The sequence below is a fragment of the Andrographis paniculata genome, unplaced genomic scaffold, assembly GCF_009805555.1.
Source record: "Andrographis paniculata isolate CXL003 unplaced genomic scaffold, ASM980555v1 Contig49END, whole genome shotgun sequence".
NCBI classification, from domain to species: domain Eukaryota; kingdom Viridiplantae; phylum Streptophyta; class Magnoliopsida; order Lamiales; family Acanthaceae; genus Andrographis; species Andrographis paniculata.
The window spans coordinates 1959194-1973309 of NW_026137583.1; the positions used below are offsets into that span (position 1 = coordinate 1959194).

At 32.7% G+C, this 14116-nt stretch overlaps 1 protein-coding gene across 5 annotated transcripts; it reads left to right on the plus strand.

Moving 5' to 3' along the window:
* The first annotated feature begins 8921 nt into the window (after positions 1 to 8921).
* On the plus strand, positions 8922 to 13401 carry LOC127252808 (PHD finger protein ING1). 5 transcript variants are annotated; one of them, XM_051277135.1, is made up of 8 exons: positions 8922 to 9059; positions 9433 to 9504; positions 10283 to 10486; positions 10780 to 10839; positions 10988 to 11090; positions 11767 to 11950; positions 12048 to 12180; positions 13098 to 13401. In XM_051277135.1, exons 1-7 carry the CDS (start codon positions 9032 to 9034, stop codon positions 12156 to 12158), a joined length of 762 nt encoding a protein of 253 aa, XP_051133092.1. In that variant the 5' UTR covers positions 8922 to 9031; the 3' UTR covers positions 12159 to 12180; positions 13098 to 13401. The 5 variants fall into 5 exon arrangements, with proteins under 5 accessions (XP_051133092.1, XP_051133094.1, XP_051133095.1 ...); XM_051277137.1 differs by having other exon boundaries at positions 10991 to 11090; XM_051277138.1 differs by having other exon boundaries at positions 10283 to 10470; positions 10776 to 10839.
* Positions 13402 to 14116: the final 715 nt, after the last annotated feature.

Below are 14116 nucleotides of genomic sequence, written 5' to 3' on the forward strand. Positions count from 1 at the left end.
CACACAATAGTTGATAGCATACAATATACTTTTATACAATATATTTGTAACTATAAATAAACAATATATGTCTTTATTACACACAATAAGTGTTGTGTGTAACAAGGACGTGTGTTTTTTGTATATATTACGAGTGTTGATTTTTTCAAATCAGAACCATAACATTCCCATATAAAAAATAATAAATTAATATCATAATTCACTATTATTAATTAATTAAACATTATTACCTTAAATATCGTGTCACAAATAAAAAATATCAATTGTTCCGAAATGGAAAAAGTACAATGTAATTGGCCCTGTTTGTTTAGGGTTTGAAACGGGAACAAATATTGTGATACCGAAAAATTACACAGTATTTTGGGAGACTGTGAGAATCTCATTTTTCTTTGCAGTAATGATTATCAGAGGAATGGTAGGTGGCATTTACCAACACATACACTTTAACACATAACCTTCACAATTAGAACACTCAACTCTCTCTATCTTTTATCGGCGTGTTATGAGACGACGAAGGTAATCTACAGATCTTCGGTTGTAGAGAAGAAGATATCTGGACGGAGGCAGCTGAAGAAGAGCTGCATCGGAAAAGATCTACCATCGCCAATGCTTCACTCGTCCCCCAGAGGCAGATCGGTGCGTCGGTGATCTAGTTCTGGGAGGACATCTCTGGCGGGATAATTCCTACGTGGGCAACGTGAATAAAAAAAAAATCTAGGTAAGCTTTAATTTTCAGCTGTTGTTGCACACAAGGTTGCACGGGCTGATATGGAGGCCCGCGTATCTATGCGCCAACCACGTCGGGGCTGCATTTATAAGCGCCGATGAGGATAGCCCGTAAGGCCTTTAGTTATTTAATTTGATTTTTTTTCCCCTCAATTCTTATCGTTGATTCAAGGCTAATCGATTGACTTCGTAAGGATCAACAACGAGAAAACATAAAGATTGTGTACTTTTCATGATATAAATTTGGTCGATTCAGCTAAAGATGTTGTTACACGACTAGAGTATGTATGCTTCTATTTACAAGAACTCTAATTCCATCATAAATCACACATTTAAATTTTATTTGAAAATGGAAGACCCCCAATTTGATTGTCACTTTGTGAACATTTTGTTGTTGTGGAGTCAGGAAAGCTGGAGAATCGGTATTTAAAGGGTGCTCACAGCCGTTTGTTCTAAAACTTCCTATTCCAATAAAAGCATGGATCCGTAAATAGATTAGTATACGGGCTCCTCAAATCACATAACATCAAAAAAGCAAAAACTAGAGCTAACAGTATAGTTAATGTAATTACAGTTCCTTATCCAAGTAATTAGATTAAATATTTGTCAAGGATTTGAGTGCTTCCGTGAATGTGGCCCAAAAGTATATTTTGTTTGCAATTGTATTTTTCAATGTTACATTAACATGACTCCATTGATGTCGAACAATCCTATCCAAATAGAGGATTACAACAAAAAGGAAGCGAAGTTCAAAAATGATACTATGCGTGCATTCACGAGTATTGCATATCACAAAGTTCTCAACGAAAATCTTGAAGAGGGCATGTTCTCTACAATAGCGTGGAATGTGATCACAAATGCGGAAAAAAGTACAATATCAACCACTGAAAAATAAATGGAATGCTTTGCGCCGTGAATAGAGAGCCTTGTAAGATGAACGGATAAAAACGACTGGATTGGATATTGACTAAGAAACCCAAAGGGTCATTGGTCTACCTGGTTGGTGGGGGGAGATACTACAATCACTTATGTTTAAAGTAGAAGAGCATACATCATGACATAATATTTACGATTGTAGTTTTATATTTCCTACATTGCAGGCAAACGATGCATTAAAGCCTCTTAGGAATCAACCTTTCCCAAATTACGAGTTGTGCACAGATATAATTTTACAAAAAGACGGCCACCGGAGGCACAACTTTGGCCCCGGGAGAGGAAAGATCTCATGTCAGTCCGCAACGGACACCAAACACGGAGTACGAATACGCACACATGGGTGCAGGAGGTTCAACTGCAAAATAACATCGACAAGTAAAATACTAGTAGGTTTTGGCTCAAGTGGTTGAAAGTGACCACGTTATGCTAGATTCGTCGGAGAAGCGGTGCAGAAGGTACTAAAGAAAGTTCTAAATGAGTTAAACAAGTATGAGATGCAGTGCAAGAAAGAAGCTACAACAGATTGTAGTCATAGTCTGGTTAATAGAGCAATAAAAGAAGTTTACACCGGTTTACCTAAAGCAGCTTACGACAATGCATTAGATAGGTTGGAGAACAAGCCTTGTTCTCCATGGCACAGACAGTTGAGGAACGGATGGAGTGAATTATTAGCCTACTCAATAGTTGAACTGTCATAGCCTCATGTGGAATATTTTCTTTTAGTACTTTATGTCGGCTAGTGGAGTGACTATCTTATGTAATTAGCTGTTGTGATTCGGTACTCTCTTTCTTGTTTGATGTTTGTACTAGACTTCCTTATTCCAACTTGGTATTTTATTAAAAGTGTTTTAGGAATAAATGTTATAACTTGTTACATATTGTTGATGGACCGTTACTAACGTTACTTATATATTGCTAAAAGATGTCAACCGACCCGCTTTCTTACCGTTTTTTTTAGGAAGAAACTTTTTTTCCCTACCACGCCTCAACAGACTACTGGTTATTATCAGCAGATTATTGACGGCGTTAGATACCCTACTTAATAGGGATGGACTACAACCATGTTACACATCGACATTGGAGGGGCAAGAATTTGTTGAGGAGTTGTTGGTAGGGAACCCCCAAAGTATCATGAACTCATTGAGGGCGTTGAAAGACGTTTTCTTGGCCTTTTGTGAAGCTAACCACACAAGCGTATTCACCCTCAAGAGTCATTTACAATATTCCTTCTCACTGTTGGCCATTCACAATGGTATCACATTTTGTCCAAAAGGTTTGAACATTTTATGTCCACCATTAGCAATCACGTGACGAGAGTTATAAACGCACTGCATACATTAATAGCTAAAGTCTCCGTACTCGAGAATCAAACAACAACCGCACTATTTTTTGCACTTTCAAAGTAGTTGTTTCTATATTTCAAGGTCATTATTCAAAAACCTCATTCTTGTTATTGTATATTGATGTTTAGTATGTAACAAGAGTTAATTTAGGATGTTGTCAGAGCGATTGATGATACACATATATCTGCTTGTGTCCGAAACAAGATCAATCACGGTTTCGAAACCGGAAGAACACGCTTTGTTAAAACTGTTTGACAATTGTGGAGTTTGATATGTGTTTTGTGTATGTCTACACTGGATTCGAGGGCAGTGCGCATGACAGTCATGTTCTCTTACACACAATGCATAGGTGTTCGGATTTCCCTTACCTACCGCAAGATAAGATTGTTATCTTCATATAATTCATAGATATTTACTTCCACCCATTAAATTGTCTATTGCAAAGCATAGGAAAGTACTATATGGGAGACTCTAGTTATCAACATGTTCCACAGTTTTGGGCACAACCATAATGCACATTACCCTTTTGAAAACTCGCATGGTGAACATGTCGAGCCTGACGGGCCGAACGAGTTCTTTAACTACAAACATTCACAACTTCGTAATGTTGTCGAACGGATGTTTAGGTGCCTGAAGCAAAGGCTTAGAATTCTTGGAACTCCAAAGTCAAACTACAAGTACAAAATGCAGCTGAAGTTTTTCCACGCATGCGCATAACTTTATAATTGATTTTAGTGAATTTGTGTGCGATAGCAGACTGTCTGTCATTGCAGATACATCTGCGGGTGGGGAACCTTGGTGGGGACTACATAGCACTTTGACACCGCATCCAGATAGTGATGATGATTGTGAGCAAGGTCACTTCTGTGACTACTTGAGAGATTTGATTTACCGTAATAGGGTTAGACGATCATGGGTGAGCCAACAAAAATAGGCGTTCATTCTATTTTTTACAATTTTGTCAAAAAGTACGTACTTCGCCGAACCTTTATGTCACATTGAGGGTTCTTTAAAAAACTAATTCGCTTGTTGTGGTGATGGTTTGAGTTTCCATTCCAAATATCGAATAGGACATCTAAATAGAGTAACCTAAAAAATATATTTTATTTTTTCTGCTAGTACATCATATTATTTTTTCTCTCATATTAGCATGAGATTGTCAACAGAGAGTCAAACCTTTAGAACCCTTTTGGGCACAACTTAATATTGTCTGCAAATTAGAGGACACATAAGAAACATAACTCACAATTAACATGAACATCTTATTTCAAATACCTGAAATTTAAAATTAGAAAATGACTTTCACACCTTGTACGAACATAGTTATAAAATTAACTAATTTATCTATTATATTTAAGTTAAAATTTAAAAACATAATTGTATTTGTATTTTTAGGCCATCTCTAACCGAAAAATTCCATTATGAAGTTATAATTCTAAAAATGCAATTGGTACAGTAATTTAACTCCACCCACAACTCTATTTTTAACTCAAAAAACAATATTCTCTAAATATTCTATTTTGTATATTATTTGAAACAACTTTTTATATGTACAATTCACACCCAATCTTTATTATTATTTACATACTTTTCTATTATTACTTAATAATATATTTATAATATAAATAATTAATTTTTTATTGTTAAAGATAATAATTTTTACAAATTAAATACAAAAACAAAAAATATTATATTAAATACAAAAATTAAAAAAATGCTAAATTAAAACAAATATTACATTAAATACGAAAATTATACAGTGCTAAATTAAAACAAATATTACGTTAAATATGAAAATTACATAGACGATTAATTGTCCGAATTACTATATTGCTCTCATATATGTTCAATCAACTCACTACAAAGTGATATGTAAGCTTCTTTATCTATAAGTTATTTGTATCATTGGAAAAACTATTCATGTTGAGCATGTTGACCTCTTCCCAACTCAACTTCAATAGACAGTGCTTCAACCCGTTCAATTATTGGAGCATTGAGATCGCGTTCCTCTTCTATTATCATATTATGGATAATATACAAGTAGTCATTATATCATGCAAAATATATTTTTGCCAAAAACGGCCAGGTCTAGCAATTATTCCCCAATGCGACTGTAGAACATCAAATGCACGTTCAACATCTTTTCTACACGACTCCTACTTTTGTGCAACAGGTTTCTTCATCGAACCTCGTGGATCATGAATAGTTTGCACAATTGTTGACCACTTCGGATAAATACCATCAGCTAAATAACAACCAATATTATATTGTTTCATACTAGAGGAGAAATTCCACTAGTGAAATCTGAAAATGAATGTGAATTCTCCAAGACGTTGATGTCATTGTTGATTCATGGTAAATCAAAATATGCATGCCAGATCCAAAGATCGTAATCTACCACTGCTTCAAGAATAATAGTTGGTGAACCGCTTCGATCTGCATATGCACTTTTCCAGGTAGCTGGACAATTTTTTCATTCACAATGCATACAATTTAAACTACCCAACATACCTGGAAAACTACGAGATTCGCCAATTTGAAGTAGTCTTGCAATATCATTAGTATTCGGTGATCTAAGATATTGTTCAGAAAACTTCCACCATGGCACGACAAAATCTTTTTACACATATTCGTCAGTTGCATCTACTGTTGTACCATATGTTAACACGCGAAATACAACTGTAGCCTTTTGATAACGTGACAATCCAGGATGACCAAGTCCATCATATTTTTATTGAAAATATTAATCATGTTGTTTAAATGCATCAACAATACGAAGAAACAAACTTCGAGACTTTCAAAAATGTCGACGAAAGATTCGTTCATCAAATACTGGGTTAGGTGCAAAGTAATCATTAAGTAAATTACGATCAACTTCTTCACGATTACAATTAACAACTTTATGACCTAGCATAGATCCTCTATGAGTTGGTTGTTTTGAATTGAAAAAACAATCAAAAAATATTATTTTGCTCGATAGCTTAGATGGCTACCTTCTCACACTCATGAGTATTTGCCAGGATGTGTTGGTTGATTCCATCATGTTCCAACGAAGATGCTGATGAAGAAGAACTTTGAGCAACCACATTCGAAGGCCCTCCCATGTTGAAATTCATTTTTACACTAGATAATTATTCTGATATTTGGTTGAAGTATGTAAAATATGCGACAAATGTGCTGATTTATATAAGATGTATAAGGATAGCGTTAAGGTGGATCCAATGGCTCTTATTTGATCCATCGTGGTATGTGAATCGAGCGGCTCTTATTTAATCTATCATGGTAGGTGAATCCAATGACTCTCGTTTGATTGGTCATGTTAGGTAGATCGAACAGCTTTCATTTAATCCATCGTGGTAGGTGAATTGAACGACTCTCATTTAATCCATCGTGGTAAGTGAATCCAATGGCTCTCGTTTGATCGGTTGTGTAAGGTAGATCGAACGGCTCTCATTTAATCCATCATGGTAGGTGAATTGAACGACTCTTATTTTATCTATCGTGTTAGGTTAATCCAATGGCTCTCATTTGATTGTGATTCATCTATAAATAAAAAAATTTTGTTTCATATCATATACACTACATTTGTCTAAATTTTAAGGAAAAAAAAATGTCTTCTATACGTTCTGCTGATTTCTCCTATGTTGAAGATCAATTACTTACTGAGAAATTTCTTATAATTTCTCAAGATGCAATTACATCAAATGATCAAATGTCTATCGTGTTTTGGACACAAGTGCCCAAAGCCTACAATGCAGAGAATGAAGCAGAATGGGTTGAACGTAGTTTTATATCAATGCATACTCGAATAGGCAAATTACAGAAAGGAGTTAGACAATTTCTTGCTTGTATAATGAAAGTCGAGAATCTACATCGCAGTGGAGCATCGGAATTGGATATAGTAAGTATCTTTGTAATATTTATCGTTATAAAGTTTTAATAAATTTGTAACACTAACTTTTTTTTTTTTCCAGTTGCGAGACGCTAGACAAATGTTTACAGAAACAAATAAGACAAGTTTTAAATGTGATCATTTTATGATCAATTAAAAAATTATTAAAAATTTAAAAATCACAACGAGTGTGTGCCTTCTAGAAAAATTCCTCGAAAACATAATGCAATATATGTTTTGTCGTCGTTGAAGCATCAAACTAGCGATTCTCCTACACTATCTTCATTTTCTATTCATGTAGAGGATGAAGGTGACGCTGGAGGATACTTGTTCAATTTTACGGATACTGATGTCGAAACTCCACAACAACACACACATCCTACGAGAATAAAAAATTAATGAAAAAAAAATAGTGATGATACATTGCATTCTGATGTTCAAACCATGATGAACAATACCTCAGAAGTGGTTGAAACTTAAAAAAAATCATATGAAGAAATTAACAAGTATAATGAGAGATTAAAAAACAAAAATTACTAAAATGCTTCGACATGAAGATAGAATTTTGGCAATAGATCTTAATGTTGTTCCAGACGCAAATCTTCGTATGGTATATTATAATAATAAAAAAGAGATCATAAGGAAAAAACAACATAATATCAATCAAATTTGTCTGGTTCATTCTCGCAATTCTTCGATAGTATTGGTGGAAGTACGAATGATTTAGGTCCGTACTAAACATTATGTGTTTTTTTTTTTTTTTTTTTTTGTAATGAGTATTTTTTATTTAGTGTTTGTATTACTAGTGTTTGTAATATATTTTCTTTTAATTCAATAAATATTGTTGCATTTCTTTGTAATATATTGTTATTATATTTCCGTGTACTATATTGTCTTTAATTAAATAAAGACGTTGAAATTTTTTGTTTATATTAGTCAAATAAATTTTATTTTAAATATTTATTTTATGTATATTTACGGATAGTTTATATATTTTTATTTATTTACAAAATACATAAGTTATTTTATTAAAAATTACTTTGAATTTATTGCAAATATTCTATTTATTTAATGTAAAATTTAAATATATTTAACACATAATTTAAATTACTCCCCCCGTTTCGGTGTAAGGTTATCGTTTACTTTTTACACGTATATTTTTTAATATTGGTATTATAATGGGTTGTAATGAAAAATACGAAAATACTCCTATTAGTATTGTGTAATATAAAATAATGACATTTGTGTAATATAGTGTAAGTTGAAAGAGTATTTTATTATGTTGGTATGTAGTACAATTACTAAATTAAAAGATGGTAACATTGTTCAATGTACGGAAGAAGTATAATAAATTTAAATCACTAAATAAATACTAAAAACTACAAATATACACAATTAAAATATAAAAAAAAATACAAATTGACCTCTACAGGACCAATTTACAATTTGTGAAATTAAAAAAATTAAAAAATTAAAAAATAAAAAGACACCATAGCACAGTAGTAAAGATTAAAAAAATGATATTAAATATAGCCTTTCATTAGAGGAGCAAATTTTTTTTTTTGGCCGATGTCCTTAATTAATGTATTTTATTAAATTAATTATAATTGAAATACAATTTTTAAATTATAACATTTTAATTATACTATAATTTAAAATTATTAAATTTAATAATTTATAAAATTTTAAAATAAATTTAAAAATACAATTAATTTAACATTAAATTATAAATTTATTTTTAATTTATATATTATTTTTAAATTATAATTTTAAAATATAAATTTATAGTTACTTTATCCAATTTTTTTTTCATTCCCAATAAGAAGCACGTCGTACATGGCATATTTGTCTTACTCCCAATAAATTGTTCATATTACTGAATATTTAAATTAATTATAATTAATAAGTAAAAAAATTTATTAATAAAAATAGTTATAAATTAAAATTAATGTAATTAAAATTTAAAATATAATTAAAATTTAAAATTATATATATAAAAAAGAAAAAGTACTTAAAAGAATGGAAAAAAAGTCATAAGCGTGATACGAAGATCGTCGGCCTCGGCGACAAGATTTGTTAGGGTTCGGCAGAATATCTACAATCCACCCTAAAATCGTGGAATTCGTACCAAGATATGTCTGTCAGCGAGGAATTTCAAGCTAGTAAGTATAATTTTCTTCCTGGATGGTTGGATTTTTGTGTGTGTGTGTTTTCGTTCTTTTTTCTTATTGCTTTGGCGTTGTGTGTTGGAACCCTAGCTTGCTTTGGTGGTGAATATTCGTTTGGGGTTCTTTTTATTTGTTCAAGATGTGTATTTATTATGCTAAAGAGGTGAAAGTTTTGCGTGAATTCTTGACAATTTTTGTTAGTCTTTTTCATGGTTCCCCGAATGAAATGGGGGGGGGGGGGGGGGGGGGATTTTTCACTTAACTTTTTTCTGTCTTCGTTTTTATGTAACGTCGAAAGAACTATTAGTGTACGGGAAAGTCAGTGATAGTAGTGTTTGTTGTTCCACTTGTTTTTGCATTATAACAGATATTGAAGCTCTGCCGAATATATTGCAAAGGAAGTATGCCCAGTTACGTGATATGGATAAAAGTTTGCAAGGTATGTATAAGAATAAGTAGGATGCTTTGTGGTAAGCTATTGTATTGCGTCTATAAATTCCAATTAATTCTGTTATACTTCTGACAAGTTGGTCCAATGAGTGTTTTGAGCTCCTCTTCATCGTCTAATGCAATTAGTTTGCTTTATATTAACTGGCTAGAGGCTCGGATCTTGTTATACCTTTATGAGATGTCTTGTAGGTTGCATTGTTGATGTCATAGATTTCATTAGAAGCCTTTATTATTGTGTGCAAATGCAATGCCCTGATTCATTCAATCAATTATGAAGTGCACAATTAACTTTTGATTAGGTCGGGTTTTTGAAAACAATTACGATAACAGAGCGCAAGAACTCACTCAGGTGCAAAATTGATGGTTCCTAAGACACTGGAGTTAGTTTAGCATACAGGCACTGGCTAATGAGTAAGGAAACTGGCCGACGAGTTGAAAACGTTCTCAGCATAAAAAATTTCATTTCTGATGTTATTGATTGAAAAGTTGTTTCTTTCGTTCTTTTCCCTTGTTTCTGTGTTTCTTTTTTTCTTATTTTCCTTTCCACTTGGAGTAATAAGTTTTTAGGCTGTTCTGATAACCTTGGAACATGCAGCAACCAAACTTGAATCTTGTCAGTGTTCTATAAGTTTGCTTACGTGCTCATATGTTTACTTGATGTAATTCAATTGTGATGCGCAAGAATCAATGTCCTTAACTTACGACTTTTATGAAGAGCAAGTTGTCTAGTTTCATCATTATGGCGTGCATTGGATTTTCTTAAACAGAGATTCAGAGACAAAATGAGCAGCGGTGTGAGCAAGAAATAGATGATATGAAGCGTGCCATTAAGTCCCATAATATAACTCCAAATTCATCTCTTCTCAAATTCTCCGATGAAGCTGTAGAAGAGCAAAAACATGCCATTAGGATTGCTGATGAAAAGGTTGCATTGGCTGTTCAGGCTTATGATTTGGTAAAGCTGGATTCTGGTCTGTTGCATTCTTGTTCTTTAAGTATTTTTCTATTATAGCAGTCTTGTTCCTTCTTTCGTTGGCCATTATTGTTGTGTTATTAGTTTGTGCTCAAAGATTCAACACTGAAATATTAGGATATGTGAATTGATAGTTTGTTCCTTCTTTCATTGGCCATTATTGTTGTTTTATTTATTTTTCTAATACTCAATCAAGAGGTACAAAAAGTTTCATATCCTGTTTTTGGTCATGAAACTTTTTTTTGTTTAGCTTGGATAAAATTAAAGATCTATTGTTTGTGTGATAGGTAGATGCCCACATTCAGCAGCTTGATCAATATTTGAAGAAGTTTGATGAAGATCTTAGACGTGGTATTTGTCTCAGAACTTTTGTATCTTAGTATTTGAATGTGTGGCCTACATCCGAAATTCAGATCGGACATGGTCAGATGTATATATATATATATCACTTTTTAGGTATTTTTTTGTTATGTATTTCACAGTTTTGATGTCAAATTAGCAGAAAGAGAGGCCATTGCTGCAACTGGGGCTTCTCCAACACTTGAAAACAATGTGAAATCTGGAAGATCTGAGGAGACTACTAGACACAGAGGGCGGAAAAAGTAACACCTTTTTCTCTATCCACTCTACTATTAAGTTGCAGGAAATTTACAATTGCTGACCTTCCTGTCTAATGAACTTGATGGTGTGCCTAGAAGAATTTAAAAATACCAGATGTTTTAGGGAGTGCTGTAATATTCTCCCGTTCTTTTACCCGCATTTAGTAACATCTGTTGTTTTGTGAGTTTCACATATTTGCCAGTCTCTGAATGTACCCCTACATCCATGGAGTATATATCCCAGCAGTTAAGTAACAATAATTTTATAGATCTTTGGAAAGATCTATTCTCTTGCAAATGACCTCACTAGAAGCATGCATACTATTTTAAATGGACATATATCAGAGAGAATAGCATATTTTTGTTAATGTGACATGGAACAAGAGCTTCTCTATAAACTAGATGTTTTAGGGAGTGCTGTAATAATTCCCATTTTTTTACCCTCACAATGTAAGATCTATTGTCTTGGCCAGTTCACATATTATTTGCTATTCTCAATGTCTCACTACATCCATAGAGCATATACCCTAGTTAAATAGCAGCAATTTTATAGTAGATCTCTGGGTGTTTGTGTGTGTTCCTTGGTTTTTTTCAACAATCAACCATAACTTTCACTTAAAAGTACATTTCAGTGATGACTTCGATTGTGATGCATTGAATGTATATCATCTCAATACAGGCGTGTTGGAGCAACAACTGCAGCTGCGGCTGCCTCAGCCTCTGCAACAGCTGTTGCATCTTCCACAACAGGAGCCAATTCCACCAGTATGGAGCTTGACCTACCTGTCGACCCCAATGAACCAACATATTGTTTCTGCAACCAAGTGAGCTATGGAGAAATGGTTGCCTGCGATAACCCTGATGTATGTGCCAACAAATCTTTCTAATGTGTTGTTCTCTGTTATATACGGTATCAAATTTGCATTGAAATGACAGAAGTTTTCATTGCTTGTTTTGCAGTGCAAGATAGAATGGTTTCACTATGGCTGCGTTGGCCTGAAAGAGCAGCCGAAGGGGAAATGGTATTGCTCCGAGTGCGTTGGAACTCAGAGGCGTAGGAAGAAAAGATGATCAAAATTTGAACCAAGTTGAGGTTTGTTAGTGATCCTTCTTTTTTTTTTTTTTTTTTTTTCTTTTTTAATGCATGTCAATACTAAGCATTTGTGGTTTGGTGTAAATAAATAGGTTGATTTTCTTTGGGCCAAATGTCTACATTGGAATGATTTTTAATGTGTCTGAAATAGTCAGGAGGTATTATGTTAGAGAGGATGGTGATTTTCATGGTGTTGATGGATAGAGTTTGCTAACAACGATTTGTAGCGTTCCTATGGATTTTATTCAATTTTTCAGTTATATTATCCTCGGGTCTGTGTTATGCCTACATGCTAAAATGGTTTATAAAGTTCTTATGGTGATAAAACAAAATCATCATAAAGACATGTATGTATGAAAAGGAAAGGGGAAGTTATTTATGTGAAAATCTCTAGTTCAACGTTTATATGTGATGGTTCCTAAGTCACTTCTTATTAGTTATGAGCATTTATTCTACATTCTACAACATGATGGTTACAGTGCTGACCAAACAAATCAGTGTTATGTTAGTTTTTCGGTAATATATATAAAATAAAAATACAGTACATATTTTTATTTAAAATAGTATATATTGTGTAAAATAAAATATGTAAGTGTCATGTATGAACATATTTATTTAATCGATTATGTCATGTCTTGTTACTTATGTGTTGCATTAGTATTATATTAATATAATTATAATTTATGTGTTTTTCGTTTTTATACCATGTGTTGTTTGTCTTTATATTACGTGTTGTGTGAAATTATATGATGCACTGTTAGTTTATGTGTTGTAATTGTATTATGTTAATATAATACACGTGTTGTTTGTTATTTTTATCGTATGTTGTCATTTTATATTCTGCATTTGTATTATATTAACGTATTTTTATATCGTTTCTTTGTCAATCCACACCACCCCATTGAATTATCATGTAGTTCCTGGATAACTAAGCTTCATCGTCGAGAAGGAAATAGCTCGGATCACCAGCTAAGGCCCCCAAATGATTGCTCAACCTTGTAAGGCCCCTAAATAATCGCTCAATGATAAAGGAGGTAGGGGTGAAGAGACAACCATGATTCTAGTGATAATATTGATGGTGACTTTGATACAGAGCTGGAATTGCTAACTATGATTAATACGTTAGCTATTGATATGCCGAAAATAGATTGATTTTAACTTGATTTGAATGATCCTTTATTAAGAGCTTCATTGGCTAATATGAAATGAAAATTGTATTCATGGAATAGGAGAGAAATTTTTTTATTCGTTAACCAAAAAGATACGTGGCTATGCATAGGGATTAAGTGAAACAAAATTCACTGGGTCATAATATTCGTTGATAGGACTTCATTAGTAAGTAAGTACTCCTAGATCTCTTGTATTGGAACTCATAGTTATGGACTCGAATGTGTTGGTATGGAATATTTTTTTCCAAGTGAGATCTCATATGACCCAATATATTTAACTAAGTCTCACTTTGCGCCAATCTAGCCGAAAGACTAATCAGTTATTTTTTTATCGCTCTCAACATGCCAATATTGGTACTAATGGTACGTAAATGTAATTCATTATTCAAACAAATTTAGAATTTCTAGAGCTCTTTCTAAGGCTTGATTCATCGCCCTTTGTTGTTTATATGCAGTCGGCATAGTTCATTAAAGTAATCATCGTAATTCTACAAATGTAATGGATAAAAATGAAAGTGCAAAGATATTTTTAAAATTCATATAAAGCTATCTAAACAAAAGACATTTTTGAAATCCATGTGGAGCTATACAAGGAATGTATTCATTTATAATTATTTTGAATAATACGCGAATTATAAATTTACATGAATTTTTATAGATTTGATTAGATTATTTAATGATTTATATAAATTTTAATAAAATTCATAGGATTTCGGAATAATATTTTTATTGATTTATATGATTTTTATAAATTCATTTGGAGCACA

Excerpts from the sequence above, each read along its gene's own strand:
- LOC127252808 (XM_051277135.1), top strand. The coding sequence starts at position 9,032 with ATGTCTGTCAGCGAGGAATTTCAAGCTA. Across the intron at positions 9,060-9,432 it reads CAGCGAGGAATTTCAAGCTA|ATATTGAAGCTCTGCCGAAT; the intron begins GTAAGTATAATT and ends GCATTATAACAG. Across the intron at positions 10,487-10,779 it reads TTTGGTAAAGCTGGATTCTG|ATGCCCACATTCAGCAGCTT; the intron begins GTCTGTTGCATT and ends TGTGATAGGTAG.